General features: G+C 37.7%; 1 protein-coding gene and 1 non-coding gene across 3 annotated transcripts in view; one reads left to right on the top strand and one right to left on the bottom strand.

The window, feature by feature from the left end:
- Positions 1-16,896, bottom strand: part of ATM (ATM serine/threonine kinase) — a 166,994-nt gene that overhangs the window by 101,261 nt on the left and 48,837 nt on the right. For both annotated transcript variants that reach the window (XM_058289104.2, XM_058289103.1), the window contains exons 26-29: positions 16,064-16,310; positions 12,699-12,814; positions 1,550-1,676; positions 876-1,075 (exon numbers count right to left, since the gene is read on the bottom strand). In XM_058289104.2, coding sequence (XP_058145087.1) covers positions 876-1,075; positions 1,550-1,676; positions 12,699-12,814; positions 16,064-16,310 — 690 coding nt within the window. The remainder of the gene's footprint in view (positions 1-875; positions 1,076-1,549; positions 1,677-12,698; positions 12,815-16,063; positions 16,311-16,896) is intronic.
- On the top strand, positions 13,090-13,196 carry LOC111767183 (U6 spliceosomal RNA). The gene has a single exon (XR_002799071.1). It is a non-coding gene; the product is annotated as a U6 spliceosomal RNA (small nuclear RNA).

Raw genomic sequence — 16,896 nt, 5'->3', positions numbered from 1 at the left:
GTGCAGCCTGCCCAGGAATGCAGCAAGATGACACAACAAAAAAAGAGACACAGATTCCTAGTACTGCTGACAAGAATACAAGCGGACACAGAACAACACACAGCAAATGGACAGAGAGAGCAGACAATGGGGAGGGGAAGGGGAGAGAAATTAAAAAAAAAAATCTTTAAAAAACAACAACAAAAGAACAAAGCTATCATAAAAGCTCTGTGCTTATAACCCTGATATAATGGGAAAACTTGACCTCAGTCCTGATGCAGTCAATGTACAGTGCTACTCCATGATTCTACTCTCCACTGACCTCAGTAGCCCTCATGTGAAGAAAAAAATGTCAAAAAGAGAATTCACTTGAAATACTCATTAAGCTACTCAAAACATTAGAGAAGCTTTTACAGGGCACCTTTGTGACAACATCTACATTCCTGGACATGTGGCTGCATAAAAGCACAAGTGCTAAGATTTCAACTTTTAACTTCAAACTAAAACTACCCAATTTCCAGCAGATATGGGGGTTGCACAGTGCTGGTCATTCCAGCCTTCATATACAAGCAAGCTTGAGTAGATGATCTTTATTTCTTTTACTATTTTCTTTTCCAGAAATTTCCTTGGGGAACTGAAGAATTTTGAAGAATTTTTCTTAATTTTGCTTATCATGTTTTGCACAAAGCAGAGCCATTGTCTGACATAGCATTTAAGAATGGTTAACTGACATTATACTCTAAAAGACTGCTTAGTAGTGCATTAGAAAAATATAGGTAGATATAAATAGAATTCAAAAGAACAAATTCTCTGGCTTGTGCCTCTTCTAAAAGCATATAAATTTCCAATTAAGAGTAGAAAAACTACTTACATACTGGTTTGAATATAATATTTACCTTTTGTTGATATAATGAATCAAAGTATAAATAACATCTCGAAGAACAAAGGCCCAAGCTCCTCCTAAGCCACTTTTTATTTCTTTCAATAATAAACTAACAAATAGGTGATATATTTTAAGAATTCTATTCTTTTTATACATATTATTTGTCTCAGCTGCTTGCTCACATATGGCTATGAGAATTTTCTGGTAGGAATCCTAGAAAATAAATAAACGTTTAATAAAAACATGTCTAATGGCATACACAAAGCTATAATAAATACATTTTAGGTTCAAAACAGCTAAATTACAGAATTTGGATTTGGGTTTGATATCAAATGAAAATATTACATTAAGGATATCAATACCTTAATCTTAAGGAAAAAAACCATGGCCAATTTATTTACTTTTAATATAGTAAACTGTAATTAAATAGCATATTCTTATTTTTTAAAAAAAGTAAACATATTCCACGAACTAATATAAGATAAAGTTATCCTGAAATTCAGGTCTCATAACTTATACTGACAAATAAAATACCAAGAGATAAAATTGTAACAGAGTATTTTTCTTCTGAAAATTTTCAGATAAATTTTCCATTAGTTTATCTCTCTCTTTTTAAGAAATACACAGATTTTCTAACTGAAAGGAGGAGTCCTCTCTTCAGTTTTTAAACTAGTTATTTATACTTACAGGGCATTTGGAAAGAATTTCTAAAATATTTTTAAATTTGGTTTTATGGCAATTGCTGATATAGGCAAATGTTGCTTTAATCACATGTGATGGAAAATGAGGTGGATTAGGAGCAGGATCCAAATCCCTAAAAGAGTTAAAAGAAATAATGCAATTACCATTTTTAGAACAAAATTATCAAGAAAAAACAAGTTTTGTTGAACTGCCGAAAACTTAGAATATAATCCCAAATTTAAAACAATTTTCATACTGAAAATTATACCTTTAAGGAAAATCACAAATGATATATCACACTCTAATATACCAATTAGATTACTAAATACCTTTTACCCTCTATCCCTAATCAATCTATGAAAATGATCTGCTTAAATAATCCTTTATAAAGGTAATGACAGTTTTCATAAATAAGCCTTATAATTACTTTAATTTTGAATTTAAGCTCTGTGCTAGTACTATAAATACAACAATATTTTAAGGCATAGCAAATGAATTTATATATGTGGAAATATGTTGCTATTGTTTTATATGCCTAGCACTATAGAACATTAGGGAAAAAGGGGGGGGTGTTTAGGTTAACTTACAATTAAGTTGGGAAAATAACTTTAACTTTCATGTACAACCTAAAAGAGGTTCACAGCCAAATTAAAATGTAGTATAGTAAGGTAAATTCTCTATGTACTTGTGAGTAAGGAAGAGGATGCAAAGAACTAAGCATTTAATAATGTCACTGAAGAAGGGACAGGAGAAGGAACAGGTTCTAGCTGTGAAAAATTTTCTTTGGGATTTGGTAAGAAAAATTAGGAGATAAACGAGGATAGTAACTAAACAAAATAAAAAGGTAGAGAAAGGGGCAAACTAGTGAAGAGGCTAGGCAAGGTCTTTTGAAGAAAGGCAAAATTACAGGTGGGCCTTAACACCGAAAGCAAAAGTGCAGAGCAATGAAGGGCCATTCCAGGGAGGACCTGCAGCGCCAACAAAGGCCTAACCGCAGGAATGAGAGCAGCTGCCACAGGGACCACAGATAACACCCCTGTAGAGCAGGACGTTTGTTGAGAAGTACTGAGAGAAAAAGTAGATAAAACCTGATGATAGAGAGTCCTGGCCTCTACAATTTAACAGCAGCATTTCTCCAGCTTTAACCAGACATTCACAAAAAGGATTATGTCTCCTTTATATTGCAGAGTTCTTATAAGGATGGCAAACACCTTGACAGTGCTTTCTTAACAGCTAAGTGCTAAACGATACCAGTAGTTTTATCATTGGTTTAATAGACCACAGTGAATTCGTTTTATCTAGAAAGGGATTGTTCTGGTTTCTTTTGAGCAGTCTGATACAGTAGGAATTATCACCACTTTCCTAACACCTTGATAGTGCTTTCTTAACAACTAAGCACTAAACAATACCAGTAGCTTTATCATTGGTTTAATAGGCCACAGTGAAATTCATTTTGAACTATCTGATACAGTAGGAATTATCACCACTTTTTTGGTAATGAGGACAAAGAGACTTTTTTCAACAGGTAAGTGACAACCTAAAAGCAAGTTTTCAGATGATCAGCTTGATGATAATGCTCAGATAAGACTGATCTTAGAAGAGACTAAAGGCAGGCACAAGAACTAAAAAGTAGCTATTATAATTCAGCAGCAACTGGAGATGCTAACAGTAGAAAGCTATAGGAAAGAAAACTCAAAGACAATTTGAAGGACAAGTAGCATGAAGCCTAAGAAGTCTCAAATAATTTTAAGCTTATAAAGCTGGAAAAATAATGGTAGACTGGTGACTAGTGAAATAAATTAAGAGAAGTAGGAAGGAAAACTAATTTTGGGGGAGGGAATAAAGGGAATTTATGAGCTTGATCTGGAACATATCAAAAAATTTTTTTGTGGGGGGAACATGGGCTTTTTTTTTTTAAAGATTTATTTATTTCTCTCCCCTCCCCCCCTCCCCCCAGTTGTCTGCTCTGTGTCCATTCGCTGTGTGTTCTTCTGTGGCTGCTTCTATCCTTAGCAGCAGCACCGGGAATCTGTGTTTCTTTTTGTTGCATCATCTTGCTGTGTCAGCTCTCCATGTGTGCAGTGCCATTCTTGGGCAGGCTGCAATTTCTTTCGTGCTGGGCGGCTCTCCTTACAGGGCACACTCCTTGAATATGGGGCTCCCCTACTTGGAGGACACCCCTGCATGGCAGGGCACTACTTGTGTGCATCAGCACTGCGCATGGGTCAGCTCCACATGGGTCAAGGAGGCCCGGGGTTTGAATCTTGGACCTCCCATGTAGTAGGCAGATGCCCTATCCATTGGGCCAAGTCCGCTTTCCATGGAACATATCAAATTTAAGGCAGCATTCAAGAATGCTTTGTTGTCAGTTAAAAATATAGGACTTGACTACAAATGAGATATCAAAGTTGGAGTAATTTCCATGTATTCTTTTCACTGCATGCAAGAATAAGCCAAGATATTGAATAGAGAGAAAGCACATCAAAAAGCAAAGGACTGGGGAGCAGATATTGCTCCGTGGTTTGAGCGCCTGCTTCCCATGTACAAGGTCCTGCGTTCAATCCCCAATACTGCCTGAAAAAAAACGCAAAGGACAAGGGACTTCTGGGGAGATGGCGTCAGAGTAGGCAGGCAGTGCTCAATTCTCACAAAAAAACAATGGATGAAGGGCAAAAAGTCCAAGGGAGCAGCTTTGAGGATCTGTGGACCAGGAGAGCGCTACACATCCTCCAGCAGGGAGAGAGAAATAGAGATGAAGAAACTGAAATGAAAATGATGCATTATTAGCCCCTGCAGCCTGGAACGGCACCCATCACCCACCCTCAAGGTGAAGAGCCTGGATAAAACCAAGGTGCACTGCAACCAACTGAAAGGGGAACAGACGTCTTCCTCCCTGGAAAAAGGGAAAGTACAGTGGGAGGGAGAGTGTTTTCTTGAGTGTGGCCTGTAAAGCCCACTTCTAATCTCAGCTCTGGCCAGACCAGAATCATAGCCAAGTGGGGGTTGAAAGACATCGCTAAGGAAAGATTTGCTGGTGAGCACCATCTGCTGGCCGACCAGGAAACTGCAAGGAGAAAAATCCCTTTTGGAGTCTTCTGTCCCAGACCCCTTGAACTGGCTCTGCGCCCCATTAGTGAGTCCCCAGCTCTATTTTGATAGACTAAGCTGGGCAAATTTAAAGAATAAGTTGAAACAAAAATCAAAGAAGAGTCATGAAAAAAACCACTAGGCAAAAGAAAAAAGGTGACTATCAGAGTCAATTCCCCAATATATTCATATGCCTACACATAAGCAAAAAAATTTACAGGCCCTACTGAAAAACAGGAAGAGATGACCCAGCCAAAGGAACAAATCAAAAATCCTGATGAGACAAAGGATTTAAGACAACTATTCAATGATAATCACAAAAACTAAAAAAAAAAAAAAAAAAATTCAAGGAATTGAAAGAAGGCATGACTAAAGAGATAAAGGATATTAAGACAACCCTGGGTGAGCATAAAGAGCAAAAAAAAAAAAAGCCTGCAAAGAAAAGTAACAGAAAATGAAAGACAAAATGGACGGCATTAAAAATGTATTAGAGGCAAGGGAGGGTCAAGACAGCAGCAGAATAAGGCACTCCAAGAGTTAGGTGGTCCTACAGTCCAGTTAACAATCACCCAGAGCTGTAAAAGAACCTGTTTGGGGGGTCCAGGACCAGAAGAGCATCCTGCAACATTCTTGGTAGAGTGGAAGGAGGAGAATGCCCATCTGCAGAGGAGAATCTTTTAGGTGGAGCACACCAAGCCATGGAGGCCAGGGCCCATCACCTGCTGGCAGAGCAAGCTGCCTTGGGAACTATTCCCTGGCTGGACTTGGAAGGTAAATTTCTCCAAAAAAGGGGAGGAAAGACATTGGGCACCCACTTCATCTACTGATTAGTAAATTCAGTGGGTTACATCTGTGGCTCCATCCCTGCTCCAACAGGAAGGAGGAAGGACAGTGCTCCCTCAGCCTCTCCTGCCAACTGCAGTTGCTTTCGGCCCATAGGCACTAGACTGTTGGGCACTACTGAGGCTCCGACCCCACCTGCTTTGTCAGTCTACCTGGGCACCTGCTGTCAGTTTTGACCTGCACAGCTTAGTTTGCTGCCCACACCTGGGGCTCCCACCCCACCCCAGACAGAGGAAGAAGGGGTGTGGAGCTTCATCAGTCTCTCTGGACAACTACAGGCAAGCTTGGACTGCACACCTTGTACTACTGCACACAGCTGTAGCTCTGTCACTACTCCTGGCAGGGGAGGAAGTGGGGAGAAGCTTCATCAGTTCCTGGGGCAAGGAGGACAGTTTAAACCTCCATGGCTTACAGTACTAACTACATCCTTGGCTGTAGTTAGTAAGTTGAACCAAGTATCAAAGAGGGGTTTTAGAAGAAAGCCCTAGACTAAAGGAAAACCTGCACCCAGAATAAATCCATCTAGTAAACCAGATGCCAAGACATCAACAAAAAATTACAATCCACACCAACAAACAGGAAGATATGGCCCAAAGAAACAAGCTACACCTCCAGATGACAAAGGATGTGAGACAACTAATCAGAGATGTTCAAATAAATGAACTTATTAAGTTCAATTAGATGACTAAAGAGATTAAGGATAGTAAGACGACACTGGGTAAGCACAAAGAAGAATTTAAAAGCATACATAGAAAAATATGAGATCTTCTGTGAATGAAAGGCAAAATAAACAAAATTAAAAATACACAGGAGGCGCATAAAAGCAGATTTGAAGAGGCAGAAAAAACAATCAGTGAGCTTGAAGACATGGCCTCTGAAACCAAACATACAATAGAATAGATAAAAAATGGAAAAAATTGAGCAGGGTCTCAGGGAACTAAATGATGGCAAGAGATGTGCAAATATATGTGTCATGGGTGTCCCACCCAGAAGAAGGAGGAAGAGAAAAGGGGCAGAAGGACTATTTGAGGAAATAATGGTAGAAAATTTCCCAACCCTATTGAAGGACACAGATATCCATGTCCAAGAAGCACAATGTACTCCCATCTGTATAAATCCAAATAGACTAACTCTGAGACACATACTAAACAGGATGTCAAATGCCAAAGATAAAAAGTGAACCCTGAGAATATCAAGAGAAAATCAGTGTATCACATACAAGGATGCCTAATAAGATTATGTGCAGATTTCTCATCAGAAACCACGGAGGCAAGACAGCAGTGGTATATTTAAGATACTGAAAGAGAAAAAATGCCAGCCAAGAAACTCATGCAGAGCAAGACTGTCTTTCAAAAATGAGGACGAGTTTAGAATATTCACAGATAAACAGAAACCGAGAATTTGTAACCAAGAAAGAGGCTTTGCAGGAAATACTAAAGGGAGTGCTACAGCCTTAAAAGAAAAGACAAGATGAGAGAGGCTTGGAAGAGAGTCTAGAAATTATATCAGTAGAAGTAACTAAAAGTGTAAAAAGAGTGGTGAAAATAAGATATGACGAATAAAACACAAAGCTCAAAATGGGTGAAGAACTTCCTGTACAATAATAAAAATGAATGTTAATGGATTAAACTCCTCCATCAAAAGACACACAATGGCGGAATGGATAAGAAAATATGAGCGACCTATATGCTGTCTACAAGAGACTCACCTTAAATCCAAGGATACAAATAGATTGAAAGTGAAAACTTGGAAAAAGATATTCCATGCATATATTAACCAAAAATAGCTGGAGTAGCTATATTTATATTGATAAAATAGACTTTAAAGCAGGGGTTCTTAACAAGGGGTCCATGAGATTGAACTGAAATTCAAAAAAACATTATTCTTATGGGAAAGTGTTGGTGTGGGTGTGATATATTTATTAAATAATACACAGTATGTTAACTTAGTAAGAGGACCATGATTTTCACCTGACTGGCAAAGGGGTCCATGGAACCAAAAGGGCTAAGAACCCATTTTAAAGCAAAGATGTTATTAGAGACACAGAAAGACATTATATAATAATAATAATAGGGGCAATTCACCAGGAAGAAATAACAATCATAAATGCATATGCTCCAAACCAGTGTGTTCCAAAATATAAGGGAAACACTGGCAAACTGAAGTGAGAAATAGATGTCTCTACAACAGTTGGAGACTCAATACACTACTCTCATCACTGGATAGTCCATATGGGCAGAGAATCAATGAAACAGAGAGCTTCAATAATACAACAAATGAACTAAACCTAAGAGACATATACAAAAAATTGCACCCCCAAAATAGAAAATATACATCCATTTCAAGTGCTCATGGAACTTTCTCCACGAATGACCATATCTTAGGAAACCAGACAGGTCTCAATAAATTTTAGAAGATTGAAAACTGGGGACCCAATGTAGCTCAAGTGGCTTAGTGCCTGCTTCCCATGTACGAGGACCCGGTTTTGATCCCCGGTACCTTCTAAAGCAAAATAAAAACAGGGAGTGGATGAGACTCAAGCAGTTGAGCACCCACCTCCCATATGGGAGGTTCCAGGTTCATTTCCCAGAGCCTCCTAAACAAATAAACAAACAAAAAACAACAGACAAGCAAACAACAAGCAAAAAAAAATAATGAGCAATCAGCAAAAGTAACGGGCAAAAACAACAAGCAAAAAGGAGCATAAGCATTGAGCAGACAATGAGCAGAAACAATGAACAAAAATGAGCAAACAGATGAGGGAGCCATCTCAGGGGGGAGGCGAACAAATGATGGATACAGCTCAGTGTGTGAGCACCTGCATCCCATGCATAAGGTCCTGGGTTCAATTCCCAGGATCTACTAAAAAAGAAAGCACTTTGATCATAATGGATTGAAGATGGAAATCAAAGCAGGGCTGACAGGAAAATCTATAGCCCTCAATGGTTACATTTTTTAAAAAAGACCTAAAATCTAAGACCTAACTGCTCTCCTGGAGGAACTAGAAAAAGAACAGCAAACTCATCCAATCCGAGCTGAAGAAAAGAAATAGTAAAGATCTGAGCAGAAATAAATGAAATTGACAACAAACAAACAACAGACTCAATAAAACCAAAACTTAATTCTTCAAGAAGACCAACAAAATCGACAAACCCTTACCTACAGTGACATAAGAAAAGAGAAGATACAAATAAATAAAATGAGAAATGGGAGGGGGGAACATTACCACTGACTCCACAGAAATAAAAGAGATCACAAGGGGATAACATGAACAACTGTATACCAGCAAAAGAGACAATGAAGAAAAATGGACAAATTCCTAGAAACATACAGACAACTTACACTGACCCTATAAGAAATAGAAATCCTCAATAAACCAATCACAAGTAAAGAGATACAAACTTTCAATGAAAACCTGCCAGGGAAGTAGATGTGATTCAACCACTTGGGCACCTGCCTACCACATGGGAAGTCTTGGGTTTGGGTTCTGGTGTCTCCTAAAGAAGACAAACAGATGTCCATGCCCGCTGCAACAAGAGCTAGATACCCATGCCCACCGCAATGAAAGCTTGATGCCTGTGCCCTGCAGCAATGAGCAGATGCCACAAGCCAGCAGACACTGCAGTCTGAGGGGAACAGACGTGGCTTAGGCTGTTGGGCACTCGCTTCTCACATGCGAGGTCACAGGTTCAGTTCCCAGTGCCTCCTGGAGAAGGCAAGCAAACCATGACAGACAGACAACAGAACCATCGGGCGGGGGGGGGGGAGTAAATTAAAGAAAATAAACAAATATAGCAAAAATAAAATAAATTGTTTAAAAAAATAAATTCCCAAATATGAAAAGACAGGACCTCATGGCTTCAGAGGTAAATTTTACCAATCATTCAAAGATGATCTAATATCAATCTTGCTCAAGCTCTAACAAAGCACAGAACAGGAAGGAATGCTACCAAACTAATTCTATGATGCAAACAGCACCCTAATGTTTTCTAAATATAGGATCATATCATCACCAAATAGCAAAAGTTTTACTTCTTCCTTTCCTATTTGGGTGCCTTTTATTTCTTTTCCTTGTCTAAATGCTCTAGCTAGAACTTCTAGCATAATACTGAATAACAGTAGTGACAGTGGGCATCCTTGTCTTGTTCCCATCTCAGCAGAAAGCTTTCTATCTTCCACCACTGAGTACAATGTTAGCTGTGGGTTTAACATACATGTACTTCACCATGTTGGGAAAGATTCTTTCTATTCCTACCTTTTGGAGTGTTTTTATCAAGAAAGAATGCTGTATTTTGTCAAGCGATTTTTGACATAACTGTTAAGCCCACACAGCTGGGCTAAGAACATTTTATTTGACAAATGATGCTGGGAGAACTGGCTATCCATATACAAAAGAAAGGAAGAGGACCACTACCTCACACCTTATAAAAAATTGACTCAGAATGGATCAAGGACCTAAATATCAAAGCTACAACCATAAAATTCCTGGAAGAAAATGTAGGGAAGCAGATGTGGCTCAAGTAGTTGGGCACCCACCTACCACACGGGAGGTCCTAGGTTTGGTTCCTGGTGCCTCCTAAAGATGATGAGCAGGACAGTGAGTTGATACAAAGGGCTGGTGCGGCAAGCTGGCACGGTAAGCTGATGCAACAAGATAAGGCAACAAGAGGACACAACAAAGAGACACAGTGAGGAAACACAATGAGACATATAACAAGGGAGCAGAAGTGGCTCAAGTGATTGGGTGTCCCCTCCCACATGGGAGGTCCCAGGTTCAGTTCCTGGTTCCTCCTAAAAAGAAGACATAGGATCAGACAGTGAGGCACACAACGGGGAGGAGGGGGGATAAATAAATAGACATTTTTCCAAAGAGGAAATACAAATAGCCAAAATCAAATGAAAAAGTGTTCATCAACACTAGGTATAAGGGATATGCAGATCAAAACTACAATGATATACCATTTCAAACCTTATAGAATGGTCATTATTAAAAAAATAAAACAAGTATAAGTGCTGGAAGGATGTGGAGAAATAAGGAAATAAGAACACTCCTTCAGTGTTGGTGAGAATACAGAATGGTGCAGCCTTTGTGGAAGACAGTTTGGCGGTGCCTCAAGAAGCTGCATATAGAACTGTCGGATGATCCAGCAGTCCTGTTACTAGGAATATACTCAAAGAACTGAAAGTGAGGATGCAAACTGACATTTGCACACTGATGCTCATAGCAGCTTTATTCATAATTACTAAAATATGGAAAGGGCCCAAGAGTCCATCAACCAATGAATGGATAAACAAAATATGGTATACACAAACAATGGGATGTTATTCAACTGTTAAGAAGAAATGAAATCAGATTGCATATATCAACATGGATAAACCTTGAGAACATTATGCTGAGCCAGACAAAAAAGGACAAATAGTATATGGTCTCATTAATACAAACTAAATAAGATGAGTAAACTCACGGAGGTAAACTCTAGAGCAGAGGTTATTGGAAGATAAAATGTAGGTTGAGAATAGGCACTGATGCTTACTATATGTAGAATTTTCAATAAAGTTTATTGTGAAAGTGTGGACATAAACAGAGTTGATGGTAACACACTATAATGAGTACAACTAACACTGCTGATTTATAAATGAGACTATGGCTGAAAAGAGTAGTCTGTGGATGTAAATGTCAAATGAAAAGAAGCTAGAGAATAATCTAGTGACTGTATAACAGTGATTTCAGAGACGGATGAAGACTGTGGTTAATAGTATACACACAAGAAAGTTCTTCTTTTACAAAGTGTTAAAAATATGGTGACACATGGGAAAACTACAACTAATGTAACTTATGGACAGTAGTTACAGTACTATTGTAATATTTTTGTAGCAATGGCAAAGAACATATAATTATCAATTTTAAGAGACAACAAATTGGGGGATAAAAGAGGGTATGGGAATTTTTTTTCCTTTTGGAGTAACAAAAATGCTCTACTAATGACTTAGGTGATGACAGCACAACTCGGTGATGAAAATGAGAGCCACTGAGTGTACAGTTTGAATGGATTGTACAAAGCATGGGACTGTATAACACAGTGAAGCCTGTGGTAGAAGATGGACTGTGGTTAACAGAACATGAGAATATTCTCTCACAAACTATAACAAATATATATAATACTAACACAGGGTATTAATAACTGGGTGGGTTGAGTGAAAAATACACTACAGGGAAGATGTGGACTATAGTTCACAGGAATATTTTGATGATGCTCTTTCACAGTTTGTAACAAATGTTTCACAATAATGCAAGGTGCTGGTGGTGAGGTGATGTATGGGAGCCTTGTATGATGATAAGCATGCCTGTTTTGTAAGTTCACAATTTTTCCTATACACTTATTCTTTATGTATGTCACGTATGACTGATATACTTGTATTAATTTTTCTTTAATAAAAAAGCAAAGGACAGAGTCTTGGCAATTCTGATAGCTAAGGGACATGAAAAAGAAAAGTTGTTCAAGAAAGACAAGTAAGGGAAGCGGATTTGGCCCAACGGATAGGAGGGCCACACAGGAGGTCCAAGGTTCATACCCAGGGCCTCCTGACCCATGTGATAAGTTGGCCCATGCGCAGTGCTGATGCATTCAAGGAGTGCCGTGCCATGCAGAGGTGTGCCCCGCATGGGGGAGCCCCACACGCAAAGAGTGTGCCTTGTAAGGAGAGCCGCCCAGTGTGAAAAAAGTGCAGCCTGCCCAGGAATGGTGCTGCACACACGGAGAGCTGATGCAGCAAGATGACGCAACAAAATGAGACACAGATTCCGGGTGCTGCGGACACAGAAGAACACATAGCAAATGGACACAAAGAGCAGACAACTGGGGGGGGGGGGGAGGTGAGGGAAGAGAAATAAATAAAAAATAAATCTTAAAAAAAAAAGGCAAGTAATAGATAAGAAGGCAAAACAGGAACAATGAGTCATAAGTAAGAGAATTTCAAGAGGCAATAAATGGCACAATGCTAAAATATTATACAAAGATTAAGAAAAATGTTACTAGATTTGCCAAGAAAGTGTTCAACTAGAAAAAGCAATCACTGTGGCAAGAAGGCAATAGTAGGTCAGTAAGGTGGCTATTTTTAAAGAAACAGGATTTAGAAACAGAAAATAAATCTCTAAAAAGAAATAGACATTTCCCTAGGAACTTCTGAATTTGCATCTAGTCCTCTAATTTTAAAATGTCCATACCCAGAAAAGTTGCAGAGGTCAGTTCTTTGGCCGGCATCAGAATTTGCTGGTTCATGTAATGTCATTAGTAACTCCACCACAATCTCTGGTAAATTACTAATGAACAAATGATCAATCTGCAAAGACACAAAATTTAAAACGTATTTAATATTTTTATGTCTGTGACTTTAGAGAGCTCAAGAAGCTTATGTTATTGCGTTATTTCCAAAACCATTCAGTGACTGTAGTAAGAAACAGATGGCTGGCTAACTCCAACTTTTTCTTTTATGTAGCCCAGCCTATAAACCAAAAGTAGGAAAATCACACCAAACAATGCTCCCTTAATCTGAATCTTTAATTTGCGAAAATCATTTGACTAAGGCTTCAGGCCAAGCATTAAATTCCTCAACCTGTGCTCACTTGAGCAGCACATATCCTAAAATTAGAATGATACAGAGAAGATTAGTGTGGCCCTTGTGCAAGGATGACACGCAAATTCATGAAGGGTTCCATATTTTTCAAAAATTAAAAAATTCTTCAACCTAGTACTTTTTCTGCTAACCAAATTCCCCAGTATTCATACAGCAACTTAGTCTGCATTTCAATCTTGGCTGGGAACTCTGTCTTAGTTGTAGAATTTCCACTAGTAAGAATTCTTCGCGACTGGCAATAATCCCATCTTTGCATGACTTCTCCCCAGATCCGTTCTAGGTTGATATCACAAACTCTGATGCTAGCTGCTACCTCTATTTCCCATCACCAATTAGAGTCTAAAACTCACCTCCACAGAAAAAAGCTGACTCTTCAATCCACTTCTCCCTGAAGGTAGCCTCACAAAGGATACAAATTCTCTAAAGATAAATAACGGGTCTGCTATCTTACATCCCAGTTTACCAAGAGAACTGGGAGGTGTTAAAGGTAGATTTATCTCTCTAAATAAGGAACCACAGTGCTCTGAACTAAAAGGCAAATAGCTGATTTGCTTGATTCAGAAAGAGGTTCTGAAATACACTTACTAACAAAAATAGTCTGGAATGTGACCAGAAAGAAATGTAATACCAAGACTCTAGCCTTTCCCTTAGGTTTAAAACATCAGGGATTCATTTCCAACATTACAGCCTTTTTTTGATCCAGCCTCATTCCAAAGTATATCTGGCATAAGTAAGGACAAAATGGTCAAATCTGATTAATATCAGAAGAAAATTAATGAATTCCCTTGTATATATGAAAATCATTGACTTCACTGGTTTCATGGTTCTCTAATAAGCCAGATCTGTAATGTCCAGTTAAGACACACATAAACTGTTCACATGTCTAGGTGTAACTAAACAATCTTATGAACAGTAAGTATTTTAGGCATTCAAGAGTTGACAGTTTTAGAAGAATCAAAGATTTGTAACAGTTGAATTTACACTTAATCCACAGGAAAAGGAATTTAGATTGTATCCCTAACAACATACTTTTTTGAATCAAATAAAAATTAGCTTATGACTATAACTTAATGCTAAATAAAATTAAGTCGGGTAAGAATTTAACCTACTTCTTTAACCAAGAAGCTTAGAAATCATTACTTATTTTTTGCCTCTCACCATCTTTAAGACATGTTTTAATCACAGTTGAATGTGATCACTTTTTACCCCTACACTTATTTTTATTCTCAAAATTGCTATCTTTTGGTCTGAACATTCAGAAAAGAATGGTAAAATTAGAGGTACTCATAGGTCAAAGCTGGGAGACTGAGTGGAAAGGACGAAAGAGAGTCTCTCTCAAATTCCACAGCCTTTGGTGTGCTAATATTTTGTTCCAGACTCACTCTTCTGAGCAAGGGGCATCTCTGCTCACCACTCCCAGACTTAGAAACAGCTCTGACTAGTGGTCATCACCTATGCAAATGAGGGACTCACTGTTCTATTTCTTGGTTTAATATAGATGATTGGGCAAAGAAAAAAAAACAAAAATACAAAAAAAGTCTCTCAAAGTTTATCCAATTGTTAACTCTAATGTTAGTCAAGCTTAGTCATCCCTTACTTACATCTAAAAAAAAAAAATTAGAGTTACCAGTCCTTTAGCAAGCCTTTTTTCCCCAAAAAAAAGTTTACATGTATTTACAAAATGTTGCCTCAATTTTTTAATATATAAATTATTATAAAATAAACATGGCTGGTCAAATTTTTTGACTCTTCTTTTAACAAATATATAGTCAGTATCCAATAACATTAGGTGGCTGACATACATCAGTTAAATAAAGACAAAAATCCTACCTTTGCAGTGCTTATATTCTAGTGAGGTAGACTGATAATAAGCAGTTAATAGAACTCATAAGTAAATTACATGTAAAAGATAATCAGTGTCATGGAAAAAAGAAAGAGCAGGATAAGGGAAACTTGAAAAGTGAACGTCTTTGTAAGACTGGAGAAGAAATGAAGAAGATTCATTATAACTATTCAGTATTGACTTGAATTTAACAACCAGCTTGTATCCATGAATTACTGGTGTGACAGTTTGATATTATTGATGAATTCAAAAAAGAAATATTATGTTTATAAACTAGTCTGTTCCACTGACGTGTTCCGCTTTGAAGGTATTAAATTCAGAGGTTTCGCTTTTACTTTATTAAATCAAGATTAGGGCTTTTATTTGGCCACGTCATTAGGGTGACTTGGTTTGAGTCCCCACCCCGCCTTTGTGGGCTATATAAATGGATGCTCCATCAAAGACAGGGAAGTAAACACACAGAGAAAGAAAATACAGAGAGCTGAGCTTTTGATGCTGGAGGCCTGGGGAGAAAGCCAAGCCTTTTGCCTGAGAGTTTACAGCTGGCCTTGTGGCGAGAACAGAGCAGGTGAGCCTGGAAGGAGACGAGCCTCAAGAAGAGATGAGCCTCATGCCAGCCTACATCTGAAATCAGAGAAAGCTGGAACCACGAAGCCTTAAGAGGAAGGAAGGAAAACAAAAATAAAAAAATAAAATAAAAAAAGGAAGGAGGAAGGCTGAACTCTTGCATACATTGCCCTCCATCTTGCATCAACACATGGCAACAGACTTTGGGTGAGAAAGTACCTCTTATGGTAACCTGAGTAGGACTCTTTAAGGGCCTTGTAACTGTAAGCTTCTACCCCAAATAAGTACCCTTTATAACAGCCAACAGAGTTCTGGTACTTAGCATCAGTACCCCTTTTGGCTGACTAATACAACTGGCAATTAAAATAAATTTTAAAAAGAATAAAGCAATAAAATTATTCAGAAAAAAATTTTTCATGGATTGGCTATGCTAAAGAATGACTATCACATGTTAAATTTAATTATACAATGATGAACAAATAACCTTAAAATTTAGAACTTACATCTTAGGTCAATTGGGAGGTAGATAAAAGTTGAAGCCATACCTGTTTTCCTAATAAGTTTTCATCTTTAAGCTTATCATAGACTTTGACAGCAGTCTCTCTTTGCTGTGATATCTCACTGTCTCCTGTGTCCTCATAGGCAAAATAAGGAAGAATATTTACAAGAATCTTTGGAAAGCAGTCTGTTAGAAGACTTTTCCAATTCTCCTGAATTTGGTTAGCAATGGACTTCACCTCATCAAAATTACTTCTAATCACCAGATGTGGAATCAAAACTTTATAACAAGATCTAAAAATATAAAAATTTAAAATAAGGATCATATATAATTTTTCAAAGCAATTTTTTATAACAGTTCTTAAAATGTTTACAGTCAGCATTAGAGTATCATTTTATTTAGATCATTATGTACTTTTCTTCTTACTCCAAATTTATAAGTATATTTTAATAGTATATATTTTAATAACACCAAAAAAAGGAGAGACCTTAGAATATACTTCTCTAATCACCTAATCCAAAAAAAAAAAAAAAGTAGGGATTGGTTTTAGTTTATATTTATTTCTTCTGCATAATAAATCTATGCCAAATCATTATAAAATGAAAGCACTTTATAAACTCAAAAACAAATGAAACTGTTACTGCCACAATGAACAATAAAGACCTCTAGATATACTTTTGTATGACTATCCTTCTTAAAGGAAACTATCTACAGACAAGTTTTTATAATCTATATATATGTAGAAAGCTCTGTTACAGGCACCTGAAATTCATCTGTAATATATTTCATGTAAAATGACTAGCAATGGCCCTCACATAAAGCATGCACCAAAAATATGAGCTGCCTTCCCTTCACCCTCATACATGGACATTACTTACT

Source organism: Dasypus novemcinctus, chromosome 27 (genome assembly GCF_030445035.2).
Source record: "Dasypus novemcinctus isolate mDasNov1 chromosome 27, mDasNov1.1.hap2, whole genome shotgun sequence".
NCBI classification, from domain to species: domain Eukaryota; kingdom Metazoa; phylum Chordata; class Mammalia; order Cingulata; family Dasypodidae; genus Dasypus; species Dasypus novemcinctus.
Note: the sequence above shows the minus strand (reverse complement) of the source record. Positions and strands in the feature narration are given on the sequence as shown.